Source organism: Cydia fagiglandana, chromosome 23, assembly GCF_963556715.1.
Source record: "Cydia fagiglandana chromosome 23, ilCydFagi1.1, whole genome shotgun sequence".
NCBI classification, from domain to species: domain Eukaryota; kingdom Metazoa; phylum Arthropoda; class Insecta; order Lepidoptera; family Tortricidae; genus Cydia; species Cydia fagiglandana.
This window is the reverse complement of record NC_085954.1, coordinates 1,996,714-2,019,436: the sequence shown is the minus strand read 5'-3', so window position 1 is coordinate 2,019,436 and position 22,723 is coordinate 1,996,714. Positions and strand designations below refer to the sequence as shown.

The window sequence follows — 22,723 nt, the reverse complement described above, 5'->3', positions numbered from 1 at the left end:
GTAGCTGACATCTCCAGAAATTAAACAATATACTTAGGGCTAAAAAAAGGGTTGGCAACAGCACAGGAAGGAGTGGACGATGAAAGGGCCCCACGTTGGGCGCCAAAGCTAAGCTATGATTGCTTTGGCGCCCAACGTGTTCTATTTTTTTTTACTTCACTAAAACCTTAAAATACGATAAACTGTTACAATTATCCACTAGACAAAAACCAATGCGAAAATCAACCAGAAAAACATCTTACCTCTAACATAAATCATAGCAGGAGCTTCAATCGGCTGATACCCTTCCGTACTAGCCTTACACCAATACTGGCCTGCTGTAGCGGCATTCACTGTGACAGTGAGATTAGAAGATTTACCCGCGATCTGTAACAATACTGGAAGTTAGCAAAACCCTGGCCTACTGAAACTATATTATTTAATATGTATTTACTTGAACGACACTTAATAACTTTAAAATCTGGACTTCGTTAGTTTTGCCTTTTGTATGTTGACTAAGTGACAGCCCTAGAGTGCAAAACATTCAAGTATATAAACAGGAACAGGATCAAATGCGGGTTGTTCGACAAACTAGCGCAGCTAAAAGATGTTGATGTCAACTTTAGCCAGTTTTACCCCGAGACCACAATGGAAATTTCTTCTTCAAAACGTCGTAGTTAATTTAAAGACTTAATTAGGCTGTTTGTCCACTGAAGCGGAGCGGAGCGGAGATGTGTGATTTCTCACATCTCCGCTCCGCTCCGCTTCAACCAATGGTTGAAGCGGAGCGGTTGAAACCAGCAAAGTGGAGATTACAAAAAATGACATTAGTTGATTCCCCACATCTCCGCTCCGGTCCGCTCCGCTCCGCTTCAGTGAACAAGCAGCCTTATATGCGATTAAGTCTCGTTGAAGTAAATAATAATGTGTAAATAACTTTAAAATCTGGACTTTTACTGGACTTGGATTTTTTTTTTTTGTTAAATATTGTGAAAGTTTATATCAGTGGCCTGCTGCAGCCACGTTCACTGTGACAGTGAGATTAGAAGATTTACCCGCTCTGTAAGAATACTGGAGATTAGAGCCCTCGTTTTGTTACGTATTTAAGGTAATATATAATAGATATTAACTTTTATTAAATGGGATTTGTCGGAATGGTGGTTTAAATAGTATTTTAAGAAGTTTCTTACAATAAGTAGCCGATTTTCCTGTTCCTGATCCTGTATATTTATTTATGATCTTTTTTCTACGGCCGACCATACCAAAGGTTTGTGTACTTACACTACGGCTTACAACGCATAAAATTAAATGAATAAGAATAACATTAACGTTAAAATTTAGCAATATTTCAATGACCTTTCGAGGTGCTCAAATTGCAGTTATCATACCATGCCAAAAAACACACAGTCGGCCCTATTCGAACTTTAAGATTCGTCAAATATTTCGGCTAGATACGATATGGATTAGATATGTCAGTGTTAAATGTGACGTTTCCTCAAAGAAAAATGTCACTTTTGGCACTGATATATCTAATCCATATCGTATCTTGCCGTAATATTTGACGTATCTTAAAGTTCGAATCAGACAGAGTGCCACTCACTTGCCCGCACGTGTGCCATGTTGGAACACACATGTGTGAAAAAGAGGTAATTTTCTGTCTTAGTGTATCCTCATATGTAAAGAAGCTCTTCCACAGCATACACATAAACATACGTACCTACGTTACGTGTGTGTGTGTGTGTGTGTGTGTGTGTGTGTGTGTGTGTGTGTGTGTGTGTGTATACAGATCTGTCCATCTGATGTGTCCGGGTTGGGAAATAGCTACTCGCAGGCTGAGGATTCGTTTTAAACGGACGACCTTGGGACTCCATTGAATTGAATCCGAAGCAAGACTGAAATGTTTTCAACTTAATTTTTGACTGACCATAAACTCCGCACTTTGTGACCTATTTTTTAAACGGCAAAGTCGACTTTGCCACCCATCCATTTTTGATGAGAAAAATGTGTTTACAGAATATAGAATACAGACTTTATTGGTAAATATAAACATATATTAACTCACATTATAGACGGGTCTAACGCGAATTTTATTCAATTACCTTGACCACGACCAGTGAAACCTGTGTCGAAACGTCGGTAAATCAAGGTAATTGAATAAAATTCGCGTTAAACGCGTCTATAATGATGTGAGTTAATATGTGTTCAAAACGCGAAAGTTTAAAATATTAAATATAAACAGTTAAATTTTACACCACTCACTACAAACTACTACTACTACTACTACTAGTTGCTGAACAACTCACCACAACATGTTCTCCTCGATACACAACCCACTCTATCCTCGGAGTCGGATACCCGTCGACGAGGCAGGTCAAAGTGGCCGAGGATCCCGCTTCTGCCTCCACGTCTCTCGGTCTTTGGCGGAACGTGGGGCCGTCTGTGGAAAATGATAGATGAAGATTTCATACGCTAGACAAATGCTACAGCAGAGTGCAAAGGTTGGAAGGATATATGTAAAGACTCATCTATCCATTTTTGGTCCGATGGTTGACTGGTAGAGAACCATTAGGCATTAAGTCCACCATTTGTACTTTATTTTTTATGTTTTGTGTAATTAAATTTAAATAAATAATGATTTTATTGGTTCAATGGGATACGAAAACAGATTATATTATAGTATTATTCAGAGCGCACTATGTCCCACTGCTGGGCAAAGGCTTCCCCCCTCTTCCTCCAATCGTCTCCATTTAGTGCAATGTCTGGCCAGCCTCAAGAAGGAGTCCAAGTTATCCCGCCATCGCCGACGAGGCCTGCCGGCTCCCCGGTTAGACTCGTGGGGCTCCCACTCTGTGGTTAACTTGGCCCACAAGTCGTCCGGCATTCGGCAGACATGACCAGTCCCACTTTAACTTAGCCGCTTTTTTTTTTTTTTTAATTATGAATGGGCTTACTCATGGCCACAGACTAGCCGAGGCGTAGACGTGGCCTACGAGCTACGTTCATTATTCGAACGAACGAAAACAGATTAATAAAAAAAAATTGGTTAAGTTATTGCATCATGTATATACTGTGGCACCGACCACAGTCTATAATTAACAAGTAACGTAATACGTGAACTTTAGAAGGCATTATTAACGTGCTGACCTTTGCATGGGCTACTGTAAGTAACAATCGATTCCTTAGCTATGGGGTAATGGGTTAGGGTAAAGTTGGTAAAAATGGGTAATTAAGGCTTTTATTATTAAGGATCGTTTTGTATACAACGTGACATTAGAGCAGGAATTGTCAATCATTAAGTTTTTAACAGATTGTAGACGTACACTGGCGTACAAAAGCGCATGGAGATGTTTCAACCGTAATATTAAGGCATTACGGTCTACATTTATCCATGCACTTTTGAACAACACTGTACATTACTCCCTCGTTAATCTTTAATCGCATCAAATTGTTTGATGAAAACCGCCTCAACATCTTATATGCCAAACGCCAACAACATAAAGAGACCGAAGCCCTCTTACGCGTATACATACAACGCGTCTGGCCAACTCTATTGTAACACCTGCAGAAGAGTCTTTAAGACCAAGTTCGGCCTGGCCAGCCACATTCGGGCCCATAACAGGCGTAATCCGTAATTGTTGAGGTCGCCGTCATCGAAATCGATGAGGAGGACTATATATATATACCTATACATTACTCCCTCTTAATACTAAATATATAAACAGGTGTTGACTAAAGAATTGTTAAACGTGTTTTGAGACTAAGTACTTTAGCAAACCTCTCTGTGTAGTGTCCCTTTCTTAACAAAACTAGCAAAAAAAATGGCCTAGTTAAAATATAATTATATATTCCGCAGCCCACACCCAAAGTCAACCAGAAACATACTGCCGTATTTGAACTTCAAGATATTCACGAGAGACGACACGTACTAGATCCATTCTGATACGTTATAGTTTAGATATCAACTAGTTTTCTTTTGCAGCGTAATTCGGGCAACCAATGTCACTTTTACGTTAGATAGAGTAAGATATCTATTAGATATGAATTGGATCTCTAAGTCATATCCTGTGGAAATCGTTCAAGAATGTCTCCAGAATCACGCAAATGTCAAATTTGACAGGTTAGATCTTAAACATATCGTTATCGTATCTTGGTGATGTATAAAAGATATCTAATAGATGTCTATTTTAAAATCCGTAGCAACAAACTTGAAAAAAATGTCTAAAGTCCTAAAAACAAAAGTCACAAAATAAATTTACGAAAATCCTGGCTAATTTAGCTTTCTCATTACCAGCGATAAAATAAAATTTTCTAAGAACCTAATTTAGCTAAGAGAAAAACTAGACATAATAAATGAAAGGCCTGAAACTAAATTGAACGTAATTTTTTAAACCATTTCGTTGAGTATATTCGCTTTATTCGAAAATGCTTTAGGTTTTTGGAGTAGTATTTCACTTATTTTTATAACAAGTCGTGAAATAACGAATAGACATTACAGATACCTATCAATTCATTCCTTTTGTAACTAATGCTTTTTGAATAGTAGAAAATGCTAATGGTAGGTTATACCGTAAGCGTCAAATGAAAAAAAAATATTGTTACGTACAAATATATCGAAACACCAGATTTCACAAAAGTGGCAACATGGTAGCTATGTCACGACTCACGAATATAAAATGTCGAATACTCTTACTGAGGACACCCGTTTGATTGTATAATGTCCGAAAGAAACTTTTTTTGTACAAGTAATTTTAGAACGGTTTTCTTAACGAAATTACTTTGTGACTGTAATAACAATGAAACTATTACAATTGTAATGAATCTTGGACTTGAAAGAAAGCGGCCATTTTTTTCTAGGAATAAGACGAGTAACTACTGGACTATGACTCAGAGAGACCGAAAAAGACTGGAAGCTTTCGAAATGTGGTGTTGGAGACGTATGGAAGGTATAAAATGGACGGAGAAGATAACGAACGAAGAGGTATTACGAAGAGTGAAAGAGAAGAGGATGATATTGAACACCATCAACAACAGACGGGGAAAAATGATTGGACATTTGTTACGGCACGACAACTTCTTTAAAACCATCATAGAAGGCAAGATAGAAGGAAAGAGAGGCAGGGGCAGACCAAGACGTAGCTATATAGACCAAATAAAAGAAATAGCTGGTGTCGTGTCGTATCAAGAGGTCAAAGCTATGGCTTATGAGAGGGAGAAATGGAAAATACTCCACCGACAAGAGGATACCTCTTAAATTGAAGAAGAAGAAGAAGACGAGTAAGGACCAATACGTATTTATTTTGAATGATTGTAATTTTGTTAAAAAAAATAGTCCATAGGTAATTGTTTTCCATCGTATTTTCTCGGAAACGTTCGTATTTGTCATGCTACTTCAGTCAACCCCAGTACTTTTTGTACCGAGACTGACAGAAACAGCAAGACACTGCCGTATTCGAACTTCAAGATATTCATAAGAGACCACACGTACTACGTAGATCCATTCTAGATAAGTTATAGTTTAGATATCAACTAGTTCTCTTTTGCAGCGCAATTCGGGCAACCAATGTCACTTTTACGTTAAATAGAGTAAGGGAATGTACCTACAGATGTAGGGCGTAATTATATATTTTCCATCGTATTTTCACGGAAATGTACGAACGTGTGCGCCCGATTCGGATTTTGAAATAGATATCTATTAGATATCTTTTAGACACTACCAAGATACGATAACGATATGTTTAAGATCTAACCTGTCAAAATTGACATTTGCATGATTCTGGAGATTGAACGATTTCCACAGGATATGACTTAGAGATCCAATTCACATCTAATAGATATAATAACAGGTGGTATTATCGCTAAAAAGCGATTTCCTTCAGACATCCTTTCATCATCAGCTTTATTCTTAAGAGCTCTTGTCGGTGGAGTAATCGCCATTCCGTTCTTCTCTCTGTCACTGTTTTGAGCTCCTGATACACCACTACGTTGATTTTCTCTTTGGCCTGGTCCAAATACGAACGTCTCGGTTTTCCTCGGCCTCTCTGTTTTTCTATTCTGCCTTCAATTATAGACTTTGGGCCCGATTCGGATTTTGAAATAGACATCTCTAAGAAATCTTTTAGACATCATCAATATACGATAACGATATGTTTAAGATCTAACCTGTCAAATTTGACATTTGCGCGATTCTGGAGAAACTCTTGAACGATTTCCACAGGATATGACTTAGAGATCCAATTCACATGTAATAGATATCTTACTCTATCTAACGTAAAAGTGACGTTGTTTGCCCGAATTGCGCTGCAAAAGAGAACTAGTTGATATCTAAACTATAACGTATCTAGAATGGATCTAGTACGTGTCGTCTCTTGTGAATATCTTGAAGTTTGAATACGGCAGTTTATGTAAGTATAGTGACGTATCACGTGCCCCAACATGTTTGTATCCCCTTCTGTTTTTAATACACAACCTTTACAGACAACCTTTGTATAGTTGGAAATGTAGAACTCAAATACAACAAGGCAGCTAAGTACTTACATGCAACCTCCAAGGATTTCGTGTCCGCGCTCTTCCCTACCGGGTTATGTACTTCGCATTTGACCGTGGCTTCGTTGAATTTTCGCGAAATATTCGGTAATATCTGAAACAAAATATATATTTATTATCTCAATGTATAAAACACTCTCTAAATTATAATGTGGAAACTAAATCCTCTGGGTTAGAAGGCAATTTTTTTTTTATTATTATGAATGGGCTTATTCATGGCCACAGACTAGCCGAGGCGTAGACGTGGCCTACGATGGAGCGAGCTCGCCCAGAAGGTGCCTGTTCACTCTTGATTTGACCCCTAATATACTTATATTGTATCTAATAGTGTGACAAATCGATGTTACGCAAAATTATAAATCTTTAAGAGATTGACTCTCTACGTAAACATATTACCTATTGACAAATTCTATTGACTATATTTATCTTAACGCTTTCAGTATCCGCCTATTTTTGAAACCAAAACAATTTAATCTAAAAGTCAAATCATGGCCGACCTGTTTTAAATTTCCTGAAATAGCCATTTTAATCTAACCTTGCATAGTTAAAACAATTCCTCTGACGCGTCACGGAAAGAATTTTAATATCAAAAAATATTTATATCGTGACATTGCAGTAGGGGGATATTCTAAAGTAGCCTAAGAAAGAGACCAACGCATTAGCTAACCAACACATAAGATTTTGGCAACTTTTTGGTACAAGCTTTTATCGCTGACTGTACTTTTCTTACGACAGACAACTAATACTGATCGAGACAATTCTAAAAACCCCTAACACAATTATTAGGTTGCGTTGTTTCCTCACAGAGTTCCTATGGCCACCTTCTGTCTCCATCATCAGATCAGCTCGATGGTACCATAATATTGGATTGTCATCCGATTTATACATGCATTCAAAATTTCATCTCAATCGGAAACCGGGAAGCGGATCAAATTTAACTTGCAAGATTTGATTACACACAGACAGAAATTTTGCATACATACGTAAGTCGGGTGAGAATGCAATATTATGGTGTCATCGAGCTGATCTGATGGTGGAGTCCGGAGGTGGTCATAGGAAATATGTGATAAAACAACGAAACCTAATTGTGTTTGGGGTTTTTAGAATTGTATCGATGAGTATTAGTTGCCTGTGGAAAGAAAAGTACAGTCAGCGATAAAAGCTTGTACCAAAAAGAAATTTTTGTCAAAAACTTATTAACAGTATAAGTGTCTTGGCATCCTGCAGCTGTAATCTTATTCCTACTGTTTGTTTGAATAAAGAATAATTAACCTTAAAGTTGTTACAAATTTCGACATCACACTAATACACCTATGATACGCCTATGGGCCCCCCCACATCTGGCGTCTTTCGAGCGTCGGCGTCTGTCGGTGTCGGTCCAGCGCTATGGAAAATGACGTCGCTGCGCAGTTGCGTCGACGCTGCGTCGGCCATAGAATTGTAGACGCCGACGCTCGAAAGACGCCAGATGTGGGGGGGGCCTATGATATATGTTCGACTCGTTATAACCCAGTGCGATAGTAATACCACAGGAGTCGTGACTTTTGCATATTGCATATATGCATATTGCAGGTTTTCGGTGTGCCAAGGAAATTTTAAAAGTTAGCTCCGTGCCTTTAGTGTGATACGTGCATTTTTATTTAAGTGGAGTGTATTTTTAGGATTCCGTATCCAAAGGGTAAAAACGGGACCCTATTACTAAGACTCCACTGGCCGTCTGTCTGTCACCAGGCCGTATCTCATGAATAGTCAGATGATATATTTCTGTTGCCGCTATAACAACAAATACTAAAATCAGAATAATAAGTATAAATATTAAATTTAAGTGGGGATCCCATAGAACAAACGTGATTTTTTGCCGTTTTTTGTATAATGGTACGGAACCCTCGGTGGGCAAGTCCGACTCACACTAGGCCGGTTTTTTATTGCACCAGGTCCATTACTTTATTCTGGCGAATTACATTAGAGTGCACATGGACGTGTGAAATTTTAAATTAAATTAATATGTATATTTCAACAGGTAATTCAACGCGGTAACGCAGCGAGTGTGATGGGCACCTTTGCGCCGGGGGTAGCGCGGGGAGGCCTCTTTCAGTAGTTTTTATATTCCTTGTTTTATTTTAGTTAGTTAGTTAGATATTTTTGGGGTTGTTAGTTTTAATTTACTATTATTCTTAGATATATTTAGTTCATGAGTTATTTATATTTTTACTGTCTTTTCTGAAATAAATTAACCTAGACATTTCAGCAGGCCAACTGGATGCTGTTAAACAATAATGTGTCAATCCACATTAATCTTTCAATAAGATATCAACTCAATAAATTGACGATTAAAGTTGATTTGTTGCAAAATGGATGTGGGTTAACTCATTTTTCCACCATCCAACTAATATTATAAAATGGCTGTATATTTTATTAGAACTTGGTAAAATGATTGAAAAAAAAAAACACGCTTCCTGTATATGAGTAGCATTTCACCTTAACGGGCACGTGCCTTGGCTGAGCACGAGATGTGCTCTGAGCTGTCTAGAACGCATATTTTCTTAATCTAAATTTACATATTACTTACCTAGTGGTAGTAAAACGGTCCGGGGTTTTAAAAAGACGTTGTTAAACCTTTCCTAGGTTACCTAGGCTAGGTACACTGGGGTTCAAAAGTGTATGGAGATGTTTCACAGGCGTATCCGGGAAACGAGATAATTGCAAGATTAGAGACGAACTAGAGATTTTTGGGATCTACATTAGATATCGACTAGATGTGACTTGGATATCTATAAGTCATAACTTGCGGAAATCGTTTAAGAGGACGTCCAGAATAGCGTAAACGTCAAAATTGACATATCTACCTTACAAATATCTTTTAATTATCAATATCGTATCTTCTTGATGTCTAATAGATATCTAATTCATTTTCCGAATCGAGCCGTCAATCGTAATATTAAGGCATTACGGTCGACATATATCTATGCACTTTTGAACGCCATACATAGGGTCGGTTGATACAGTTGACGTCAAAAATATGTTTACACTTTTGCACCTTACTCCTTTGTGATAAGGCGAAGAATGTAAACATATTTTTGACGTCGAATGTACATGAGATGTATTTTTCGTAAAGGATTATTTTGACGATTTTATACGTGGTACCTTTAGTTCCATATAAAATGCCATACAACCATCCATAGCATAATATCTCTATGACTAGTAAGATCCTATTAGAAAATCTGAGAAGTATTTGTGGCTTTCCATCAGAAAGGTCCTTATGCTTTATGTGCAATAATGACATTTCTATCAGAATTTCTCTTGGAATATCAGATAAAAAGGACCTTATTGCATTGGAAGCATAAGGATCCTTCTATAATGGAAAGCCACATTTTCCTAAGTAGGTACATATTACTTACAAGTTCATTTCTGACCGCACCAGCGATTTGTTCGTTGTTCAAAAACCATCTGTATGTCAAGTTGTTAGGGTTAGCATTTGCTTGGCAGCCTGAAATAAAAGGCTTTATTAGTCGCATTTAGAAGCGGTCACTTCGATATATAAATGAAAGTAAAACAAAATTTACAGAACATGTGAATTTACCGCACTTAACTAGTGCTATAATTAGCACATTACGCAACTATTTCGAAAATTAAAAAAAAAACATAGGTATGTACTGTAAAAAGTTGTACGATACATGTGCGAAATTTCCTTGTTATCGCACTTGTATCGGAATGTTTTATTAACATTATGACAAGTTTAGCATAATAAACAAAGAAAATTAAAATTTAATTAAGTAAATACTGTAAATAGGTATTTCTCAAAATAAGTGCTTTAAAAGTAAAAGAAATCTCTCTAAAGTCGACAAAAAAAATTCGAAAGGTAAGGTTTCTAAAAGTATATTGAAAAAAAATTATGTAGATTCCTATTGTAAGAACTAAGAAGCTTTAACTTACAATAGTAGGATATCTAGGGACTGGCCTTACCGGCAACAGAGATATATATATAACTTCGTATAAGATAAATAAAGTCTAAGAGAAAAACGTGCCTCGGATGTGGAGAAAAAGTCATTCTCGAATAGATGGCGCCATTATAATTTATACCTTTGGCCTATTCTCGGCTAGATGGCGTTGACGACACCGTTTGATATTTAACAATTTTAACACATATCAGTGAAAGAACATGGGTCAGTATGGAACAATAAAAATTAAAAATAATTTATCCGTAAACATATTTTGATTAATTTATACATTTTCTATTTTATTTTAAGTTTTAATCGTGTGGCGATAGATGGCAGTAAATGTACCGTGACTACAAAATTGACAATGACAGGACCCCTCTATACTATCTATTCTTTTTGCCGGCAATAATAATGAGGCGATTGGTCGCAACTAGTTGCGAAAAAAGATTTAAATATTTATATGAAACTTTTGTTCTAACTCACCGACTGCTAAGGTATCCCCTTCCTGTATCCTGCCAGTGGCTGCACCAGATTTGATGAAAACACGCACTTTTGGGGCATATTGGACCTGCAACAAAGTATTTATGGTAAATTTTTATGTAGTTAAATTAATTACAACATACATACATATAAATAATTATGTAAAAGGCAAATTTAATTTAGTAAAACGTACGTGTAATTTAAGCTAAATATTAAATTCCTAATTTTATTAATTATATTTATTCACTGCATTATCATATCCCATTATATTATATAAATTATATGTCATAAAATATAAGTGGAATTAATTAAAATCAATGCATATTATGCGGTACGAATGGAGGTCCAAGGGGGAGGCCTATGTTCAGCAGTGGACGTCTTATGGCTGAGATGATGATGATGATGAATGCATATTATGAAACAAAGTCCCCCGCCGCGTTTATCTGTTTGTGTGTTTGTATGTTCGCGATAAACTTAAAAACTACTGAACCGATTTTCATACGGTTTTCACCTATCAATAGAGTGATTCTTGAGGGAGCTTCAGGTGTATAATTTGTTAACACGTGCGAAGCCGGGGCGGGTCGTAAGTATTAAATATAATACCTATATTTATCATAAAATATAAATGGAATTAATTAAAATTATTAATCATTAATCATTAATAATTTCAATAGATGAGCACAGTAGTAAATCCAGTAAATCAGTTTCGTAACTTCTCTATTTAATTTTAAAGAATAAAATAACCACAACTGACAAGTGAAAACCGTTCGAGATTTCATAGTAACCTTTCATTATACTACCATATTTCCTTCAAAATTGCGCTACACACGATACAAAGGCAACCTCATACGAGGGCCTCTTATAGTTAACTTCACCCTAACTACTTAAAACTTTAGTTAGTTAAAACTCTGTGAATTATATTTTGTGATTAAGCTACGCTAAGGAAAACGGTTACCCTTTATGGTTGTCTCGGGTGAAATTGTAATTTGTAAAGAATGTATAATTGTATATCTCAACAGTATTATACAGATGATTTAATAAAAACCGGCCAAGTGCGAGTCGGACTCGGGCACGAAGGCTTCCGTACCATTACGCAAAAAACGGCAAAAAAAATCACGTTTGTTTTATGGGAGCCCCACTTAATTTTTTTTTTCTGTTTTAGTATTTGTTGTTATAGCGGCAACAGAATCTGTGAAAATTTCAACTGTCTAGCTATTACCGTTCATGAGATACAGCCTGGTGACAGACGGACACCAGAGTCTTAGTAATAGGCTCCCGTTTTTACCCTTTGTATGGAACACTAAAAAGACACTAAATCAATAATTAGTTAATATGAAATAAAACTATTGAAACGGATTATATCGCGTATATTGAATGCATACTACATCCCGACGTTTCGAACCCTCTACAGCGTTTGTGGCCAACGGGTGACTGAGGAAAAAACTACATTGTACAACAATATTGGACCGATTTTGAAATAGACATCTATTAGATATCTTTTACACATCACCAAGATACGATAACGATATGTTTAAGATCTAACCTGTCAAATTTGACATTTGCGCGATTCTGGAGATACTCTTGAACGATTTCCTCAGGATATGACTTAGAGATCCAATTCACATCTAATAGATATCTTACTCTATCTAACGTAAAAGTGACGTTGGTTGCCCGAATTGCGCTGCAAAAGAGAACTAGTTGATATCTAAACTTTAACGTATCTAGAATGGATCTAGAACGTGTCGTCTCTTGTGAATATCTTGAAGTTCTAATACGGCAGTTGTATATCTGAACAATATTATACAGGTGAATTATGAAAAATGGGGCAGTAGTAGCTATGTAAACTATAGTTCTGTGTTGTCTTTTCGTTTTGTGTTATTGCCCGCCGAGCGTTCCGTACTTTTTAGTATTTGTTGTTATGGCGGCAACAGCAATACATCGTCTGCGAAAATTTCAACTGTCTAGGCTATAACGGTTCATGAGATACAGCCTGGTGACAGACAGACGGTCACCGGAGTTTTAATAATAGGGACCTACCGGGCTGCATTGGTTTAGCTTTACGTATACTACATCTGTACCAAGTGAATTCATCCGATAGCATTTATCGCGGTAAGAGAAGACAATATTATTAGTTAATATTTAATTTAATCGAGTACCCATAGTAACGCCTTATTAATTCTGTTACATAGTTCCCATTTTCCCGGACCGCCGCTCCATGGACCCTCCCAGTTAAATCTAAACCGATTTTGCTGTGGTAAAGTTTCGAATTGAGTTACAACAGCAGATTCAATGGATTTTGGGATACCATTGAAATTCACTAGTTTTAGGGTTCCGTACCAAAAAGGAAAAAACGAAACCCTTATAGGATCACTCGTGCGTCTGTCTGTCTGTCCGTCGGTCACAGGCTATTTTCTCGGAAACTACTGGACCAATTAAGTTGAAATTTGGTACAAATATGTAAATTACTGACCCAAAGATGGAATGTTTTTTTTATAATTTTAAAATACATAGGTTCGAAGTTATTTAAAAAATACACTAAATAGTTCTTTACCTACAGATGACAGGAAACTATTACAAATGTGCAGTCAAGCGTGAGTCGGACTTATGTACGGAACCCTGGAAACGCGAGTCCGACTCGCACTTGGCCGGTTTTTTATTTATTTATTTTAATCTTTATTGCACAATAAACTAAGGTACAAATGGCAGACTTAATGCCTCAAGGCATTCTCTACGTAGTGTAGCGTAGTGGATAAGTTTCGCTATAACATGAGTAACATCGTGACTACTAGGGGGCTATTCATAAATTACGTCATTTCAAATTAGGGGGGGGGGGGGTCTGGACATCGGATGATGGTAGCAAGACGTAGGAGGAAACGGAGTCATTAGAAGCATGATTTTTGGATGATTTTGGGGGGAGTCAAAAATAGCCAAAGAAATCTGACACAAAATAATACTGCCTATTTATTGCTTTTATTAATTTATCAAGCAAAAAAATGCAAGCACAAAAATATAAATTTATTTTTAAAACACCAACATTTTGCAAAGATTATTTTCACCAATAATCGCGAGCAACGAGGATTATTCAAATTTTAAAATGTGGATCACGTACTAATTGTTTGGTTGAAACCGAAATACAAGTCATTGGTTCGACATTATGTACGGTTTGCATACAAAGTCAATAAATTATCATACTTTTTGGAAAAAAACATCCAATAGAAAATATCAAAAAGCAGAGGTGTGAATTATATTCTTATTTCATGGCGTCATTTATGTCGTATATTAACACTTTTTATGCACTATTTCCGGACCTGATATAGACTCCCAGTATGTATATATTATGTAGGTAATGTTAGAATAGAATAGAAACTCATTTAATCAAGCAGGATTTATATTATAAATACACACATTATCCGTCTGGTGAGACAGATTCTCATCCTTTGAACTGCCAGCAAAGAAATCAAACAATAATAAATATACAGATATTTAAAAGCAAACATGTTTGCTTTTTTACGCATTCCTGATTAAAACCAAAATATTACTTTGCTAATCCGCGAAAAGATAACGTGCTAGTCAATTAGTGCTAACCCGTTATCCGTTATACTTATTTTTACATGCAATTAATGTTACCCTTCCACCGCAAAAATCAAAACAAAAACAAACCACCACCAAAAGAACAATACTCGACACATCTCGCCTCTCTTCGAGGCATCTTCAGGAGATGTTGACGGTCTGACGCCCGGCAACCCATTCGTTGGCGGTATTCCTGGGAGGCTAGGTACCACGAAAACCGAAATTCGCAAATTTTACTGTCACTCTAATTACGCCTTCATTGGAGTAAAAGAGAAAGAATTTTGATTTTCGCGGTATAGTTGAGTCATTATAGATTTTGACCTGTGAATAATCAATTCTTGGATTTTAATTCTGTAGGTCCCTCGGAGGGTCACTGGGAGTGTAAATTCACATGATGATAATATTTAGAATTTGTCGCTTTTTTCTAATTTAATTCCAAAATATCAATCCTAGAAGAAAAATTGTGAGGACCAAACTTGTAGAGAATCAAATTTCCTACAGTTTTTGTCCTCACGGTTTTACTGTAAAATCAAAAATGGCCGAGTTATTCAAGAAAAACCGTTTTTCGAATATACACAGGAGCCTGATTCAGTTTACTTTTTGAATTTACACGCCCAGCCCCCGAGGGACCTACGAAAAAAAATCCAGGAACTGGGGGCCGATTTTTGAATCTCGACCATTCGATTTCGTCACTCGAAAATCAGTGGAAAACGATGAAATGCTATTTTTGAAATTCTATTGATATAATTTGAGAATCGAGTGGTATTGACCACTCGTATTAAATTCTATCATTAGAAAGTAGGAATCCACAATTTTAGTCACATTTGTATTATATGACGCCAATAAAAACATATATCTCAAAGGAATTAATTTATTAAATTTTTTGTGTTTATTAGATTAGCTAGTTTTTGATTGAAAATAAATATTTATATTAAGTCCTTATTTTTTTGAAAAATTACTCTAGTGGCGGTAAAAGTGATAAAAACAACAGTGACTGTCAGTGTCAGTGTCAAATTAATTGAATAATATTACAATTTACGGTTACGGGTCAACTACATTATAATATATCCAACCAATCTAAGATGGCCAGTTTAGAGGAATATCTATTATTCAACTTATTAAACAGTGAAGAAGATAGTGAAGATGAGAACAATTTACCCGCGCCATTAGCGAGGCGGCCTCAGGTGCCGGCTCAAGCAGTCATTGCAGCTTTCCAGCAAACTGAACAAAAGTTCAAGAAAAGCTACAGGCTTACAAAGGGGCTGTGTAGAGACCTTATAGAGAAATTGAAACCCTACATAAAGGATGCCGAAAGGACATCTGATTTAAATGTCGAAATAAAGGTTTGTTAGTCATGAATTGATTCCTAGGGCCACTTTCACCATTCCACTAATCCGGGGTTAACCAGTTAAACCATTAACCCAGTGTCTAATTGTACTGGTAACCAAGGTAACTCCAGGTTTAACCGGTAAACCCCGGTTTAGTGGGATGGTGCAATTGGCCCCTAGTAAGGGTGCAATGTGCTATTCTGATTTCTGTAATAAACCGTTATAATTGTACCCTTTCTTCTTTTTGCAGGTACTAATTGCGCTGAATTTTTTAGCCACAGGGTCATACCAAACACCCGTGGGCCAACACTTGTCCAGAAAAGTATCACAATCAGCTGTGTCAAATTCCATATCAGAAGTGGTTGCAGCACTCAATCATAGGGATATATTTGGACAGTTCGTCAAGTTCCCAGCCAATTTAGCAGAGTTGAACCAAATAACCCAGCAGTAAGAATTAATATTTTTTTGTTTAAAAAAGTTGTATTTAACCGTGAGTAGTATGTTATTAACATCTAAGGACCTAGTAATTTGAACTGTATTGCAATCAGGCTCTTGCATATAATCTCAGCTTGCATATAAGTCGGCAGTTAGCCAACTAACCTTCCAGCACCCAGAGGGAGGTATCCTCATAATGTTTTCTATTACCCGAAAGCAACTGGTAAATATCAGATGATATACATATTGTACACTGAGTGTAAAATATGCCCGGATTTGGCCCCACCACCTCTGGATTGAAATTTGCACACCTTTGCCTACCACTCCGCTACCACCACTTTTATATGTACAAAAATAATACATGTAAATGAAGGTACCTACACATAGATAACTACTCAGACTTTTCTAATATGTGCCTGAAAATTTTGCACTAAAGTTGAGCCAGTTAAGTTCCGTAATTGATAATAAGTATTTTGTATTTGTTTACAGATTTTTCAATCTCTATGGGCTGCCAGGCGTCATAGGATGCATCGACTGTACCCATGTGGCCATTGTTCCCCCCAACAGTGACGAATTTGACGAGAGGTCATATGTAAACAGAAAAGGAGTGCACACTATTAATACACAACTGGTATGCACAATCTACAATGTCAGAAGAACCCCATTACCTCGTTAGTAAAATAATATATTGATAATTACAACTGCCTTTTCAGATTTGTGATGCTAACATGCGTGTTACAAATGTAAATGCATTGTTTCCGGGGAGTACCCACGACTCATACATCTGGAACCAAAGTGCTGTGCTGCCACTGGTGGAAGGGTTGCACAACAATGGGCACACTAGTTACTACCTCATAGGTGAATATTTTACTTACATTTTATTCTTTATTATGTTGTCTTGGTTGTACTCACCTTTTGAGAGTGTAATTAATTTATACTCCGAAATATTTACAGGTGACAGTGGATATGCACTAAGGCCCTGGCTTCATGTACCTGTGACGGAGCCTGCCGAGGGAACCCCGGCATACCGTTACAACGAAACATTTAAAGTTGCTCGAGCAACTATCGAGCGCTGTAACGGACTGCTGAAAGGCAGGTTCCGTTGCTTGAAAAAAGAGTTGCAGAGAAGGCCACAAAAATTATAAACGCCTGTGTTGTACTGCACAACATCTGTGTCATGAATAATGTGGCACTAGATGAAGACGAAGAGGAAGAAGATTATAGAGACCTTGGGATGGAATTGCTTCCTCCCCCTCCTCCCAATCATCCAAGAGGAAGGCTAAACCAAGACCTTTTGCGTGGTCAAGCCATGCAGAATTATATAATTAATAATTACTTTTGAATAAAAAAACTCAATCTCTTGTAAGTTTTTATTCAAACCTATAAGATGAATCAACAATGGTTTGGTTCCTTTTATTCAGTAGCCTTAGCATTAGTGCGCTGCGACAAGAGATAGACTATCTCTTTCTTATTAATACAGTTAGAATGGACGTGTAGTTTATCTACCTCGCGGTGCACTCGTGCTAAGTTTACTGTAACAAAATAATCAACAATTTTGGTCCTATTGATCCTATACCACGAATGACTAGGCGGGAACAAAGTTTAGTATGTCTAAATTAGTAAGAAAACATGGTGCTATCGCACCTTGTTTTGTTGATGCCGAGTTGACGCATACTTAGACAATAATATGCATACTAATAACCTCTGAACGATTCAATCAACAGTATTAGGTATAAATTATTTTCTTAAAAAAAAACACTTAGATACATATTTAATCACACAAACGAATTAAGTCTTTGGGCTTATCAACCAAATTATTTGCTCAAATTTATTGCAGATTAAAAACTAATACTTTACAACATCATTAAAACTAACTATAAATGGGCTTGATTAAATTATCAGTCTAAAAATAACAAATAGGTACTAGTTTTAATAAAATATACTTTAAACCATATTAGTCAACAACTAAATTTACATGAACAATGTGCTTACATAACTAAATTTACATGAGTAATACGTTTGTTCCTTGATAATGAACCAACATATTGAAACAAAACCAAAAAATCAACTTAGAGGGTAGCCGAGAAGAGTGTATTACCATAGAGAAAAAAATACATAGATTGCTCATACATCAGTTTTAGTACCAACAAGACTATTAGCCTCGAGTAGCGGAACTATCAGTACTGCTTCTTGACAATAGATGTAGCACCGACCGGAAAGTCTTATGCTGTTGAGATAAGACTTTCCGGTCGGTGCTACATCTATTGTCAAGTAACAGTACTGATAGTTCCGCTACTCGATGCGAGATGTAGACACTGAAATTAATAGTCTAACTGATGTATGGAGCGAGCACTCTTGTCTTATTATATTTCTCTATGGTATTACACATGTACACTACATGTCTATGTAGTATGTCATACTATGTATTACATTTTCTACTTAACAAACTCTTCTAGCACTATCTTCTCAGCTACCCTCTACTGTACAACTTCCACCACCTGAGATAAGTGGTAGACCGAAAATTCCTATCTTAAATAAAAACGATTTTTGTTTACACTTCTAACAAACAAATCAACTAAAGTATTTAACTTTTAACAAATAAAATAAATCTTTCTCTGAAAAAGTCTTTGGACTCATTTAAAATTATCAGTCATAGGATAGCCTTAGTACTTAGCCTTATATGGCCTTACTTATGTTTTAATAATACTATGATCCATATTATTCAACAAACAGGGTCAGGACGGCAGGTAGGTACTTGGGTATTAACCACTAGAGCAGATTGCTTCGCTCTCTTCATCTTACAGATAAAGCAATCTGCTCCAGTGCAGCAGTTTGGTTTCTCATATTGTCAAGGAACTCCCTGTAAAAATTAATCTCAGCTTCAACTGCCTGTTTTTTTAAATCCAATTTTTGTTGCATCAAAGTTCTTAGGTTTATTTTTTTTTGTTTGACCTTTTCTTTCGGTTTGGGCAGTGCAGCATCAGCATCATCATCTGAAACTAAAAACGATTTATTTTACAACCTTTAGTTATAAATAAATAATAACAAATATTAGGGAATACCTCTCTTACTTGTATCAACCTAATGACAAACTAAGCAAATTTTGTTATTGTACAAGGTGAATTGTATTCAGTTACCAAAGATTGGAAAAAATCCAATGAATAACATATTCCTATTCATTCCTAGATCTTAATGACCCAACTGAACTAAAGGAACTAAAAGACTGAACTAGTTCATTTAAATAAATAAATATTATAGGACACTCTTACACAAATCAACCTTCACACACAATCAAGCTCAATAAGGCTTGTGTTGTGGGTACTAGACGACGATATAATATCGATAATATATAGATACCGACCGTCCGGACCGATTGACCGAGAGTAGTCACTGAGCCGCAAGCCTAAACTGAATGATAATAAATCTTTTCTCTTTCTGTCACTTACCAATTTGTACCACCGTAGTCACCTCTTCCTCTGACTCTGCCTCCATATGACTTATCATATGTGCATCAACTAAAAAAAAACAATGAAAACTTAAACACCAATTCCACAATAACAATAATGAACATGATGTAAATCTGTATTTCCATTTCTATAAACCGAAAAGTATTTTCATTCTGTTACTACTTACAGTCGAAGGTGACTTCTGACTCTTGTGAGTCTCGGTGGCCCGAAATAGTTCTTGGGTCAATAAGGGAAGCAATGTTCGTTTCCACCTCTGTTAGAGCTTGCAGAGGCCGGCCTCCTCCCGTTCTGTGTAGGTCCTTGTTAATGGCACCTTTTTTAGATTTGGTTTTGCTCAACAGATCTTGCCATGACTGAAAAAAAACAGTGATTAAGCTTAAAAGTATTAACACATTGCTGTGCTACATCATCATATAGAATTTATAATTACGTTCCTCCATTGCTGCCAGGTCTTAGTAGCACCTGGCATGGCGTTTAATATAGTTGTTATCTCCTCCCATTCTTTTTGTGCTTTTTTGTGTGTGAAGCTGGAGGTAAACTTGCCTGATCTCAGCTCTGTTCTCGAAGCCATGATATCGGCTAGGCCTTTTTTTTTGGGTACTCGACATGTTATGTTTATTTTCAGACATTTCTGAACACTTTGCGGGCGCAAATACAAACGAATTCTAAACAAACAAAGTAAACTAATATGAAATTCCAAATACTGCCGAGAGCGGCGACTGGCCGCCACAATATTTACCATAACCAACCATAGACTCATTAACGAAGGAAACTAAACGTTTCATTCCATAGTAGCATAAAATAAAAATAAGTTTTTTTTTGTACTGTCAAGCGTAAAATACCCCAAAATGTTTATTTATTACAAATATTACACCAAACACCAATTTCAATAAGGGTATACCCCTTAATTTTAGTTTTTAAGTATATTTAAAATAACCGGTAATTATCGACTTTCTGCGTACAATGAAATGCAAAATATCGATAGTCAATCACTACACAGTCGAATGGTGACTTTCAAAAATAAGTTTTATTAGGATCATGCGAAAAAAATCGTGACAAATTTTCGTGTACGATTATTTTCGACCACACGCTTTTAAATTCGAACGTTCGAAATTCAAAAATCGGCCCCCTGATTATTCACGGGTAGAGTCGGTTTTATGGATATAATGACTGGACTAGTAGTAGCCCTGATGTTATGTTATACCGTTTATCTGATGTTATGTTATACCGTTTATTTTGCCAACGCTACAGTCAGGCTTACGAGCACTTTTCTCCCTTGAAAGGGAACGTTATGAATATTAAGAGCTGATCGAACAGAGGTTGCCACTTCACAGTTACAGGCGCATTCAGATATATTGAATATTATAGCAATTTAATGTAATATAATTATCGGCGAACCTACAGAAAGCAATTTTGTGTGTAATAGTACAATGTAATAATAAGTAGCTAATAATGTAACAGAGAGACAGACCGATTTACATTTGCATTCATAAAAACTTTCTTTTATTAAAACCCTAAAATTACTTGTTATTACAGAGTGAAACACAAAATTTTTCACCACACCAACCCGAAGCAAATATTAAATGTAAAATATCAAACAAAATCAAACTAAATCAAATCCAAATAAATGTTATTAAATATTTATCATCCAAAATCATCATTCAAAAGTCAATTCTACCTGCAAACATAAGAAAACAACTCCAAATGTACATTTGATTACTTTGCCTCACATGTGAATAAAATGCAACTTTGCTATCAGTTTTTGCAGTGCAAAGTAATCCTTTCCGAGCTGGTGTGGTGAAAATTCGTTTATCCCATACTTTAAATGAAACTCAAATAAAACTAAAATCTAAAACAAATCACTTAACCCTCCGTCTGCAGACTCGTATAAAATTAAAGGCTTAAAACTAACCCTAAACTTGCTTAAGCCGAAACCGCATGCACTTAACATTCGCACTAATCCTGGTAAAGCGACAAACTATATTTTTAAAGGGCTTAAGCCTTTCGATTTTCATTAATAACAACGTAGTGGTAATATTTATTCAGCATAAGTTAAAATGTTGAAGAAATAGGCTTCATGAATACTTTGAAATTACGCGTTGAATACACAAATTTAATGATACGAACGATTATACCGCGATATTAATTAATTACTAGCTTTTGCCCGCGACTTCGTCTGCGTGGAATTACTGACAACAGCTAAAATAGGTAATAGCGCCTGGATAATGCTAATAGCAATCATTTAGTTCGCGTATTGCTTACTTCAGTTATTAGGCAATTCATTAACTCTTTCAATTCCACCCTTTGCACTCTCTTCAGATGATTTCCGACATAAAAACTATCCTAAGTCCTACCCCGGGACTCAAACTATCTCTATACCAAACCCAACTAAATCGGTACAGCGGCTTAAGCGTGAAGAGGTAACAGACAGACAGACACACTTTCGCCTTTATAATATTAGTATGTACTTTTAAATCCGTCGGTTTGACGATTGCACCAGCTTGCAAAAAATATAAATTATAAGTTATTTTTCACTTCCCCAACGCATAATTTGCAAAGTATCTTAATGAAACTCTTAACTAAATTGCATTAAACCGTCCGATTTTAACTAAAACCCTCTTAAATCGACCACAACACACTTTACATCCCACTAATACTGGAAGTGCGAACTTTTAAAATAATAAACACGAGTGGAACAAACATCTGCGTCCTCACAATAAATAAGGCACATTTCGATTGCCACTGCAGCGGTATTGCTGTTGGCGCGTCACTGTCGGGACGTTAAACTGCCGTATTCGAACTCCAAGATATTACAAGAAACGACACGTACTAGATCCATTCTAGATACGTTATAGTTTAGATATCAACTAGTTCTCTTTTGCAGCGCAATTCGGGCAACCAATGTCACTTTTATGTTAGATAGAGTAAGATATCTATTAGATGTGAATTGGATCTCTAAGTCATATCCTGTGGAAATCGTTCA

At 36.4% G+C, this 22,723-nt stretch overlaps 1 protein-coding gene and 1 long non-coding RNA gene across 2 annotated transcripts in view; both read right to left on the bottom strand.

Moving 5' to 3' along the window:
* LOC134675926 (irregular chiasm C-roughest protein-like) overlaps positions 1 to 22,723 on the bottom strand; it is a 172,277-nt gene that overhangs the window by 12,013 nt on the left and 137,541 nt on the right. Inside the window, exons 8-12 of the mRNA XM_063534271.1 lie at positions 10,944 to 11,028; positions 9,921 to 10,009; positions 6,514 to 6,616; positions 2,283 to 2,416; positions 243 to 366 (exon numbers count right to left, since the gene is read on the bottom strand). Coding sequence (XP_063390341.1) covers positions 243 to 366; positions 2,283 to 2,416; positions 6,514 to 6,616; positions 9,921 to 10,009; positions 10,944 to 11,028 — 535 coding nt within the window. The remainder of the gene's footprint in view (positions 1 to 242; positions 367 to 2,282; positions 2,417 to 6,513; positions 6,617 to 9,920; positions 10,010 to 10,943; positions 11,029 to 22,723) is intronic.
* Positions 19,085 to 19,941, bottom strand: LOC134675977 (uncharacterized). The gene is made up of 3 exons (XR_010099848.1): positions 19,907 to 19,941; positions 19,720 to 19,788; positions 19,085 to 19,272 (listed from the first exon to the last, which is right to left on the bottom strand). It is a non-coding gene; the product is annotated as an uncharacterized LOC134675977 (long non-coding RNA).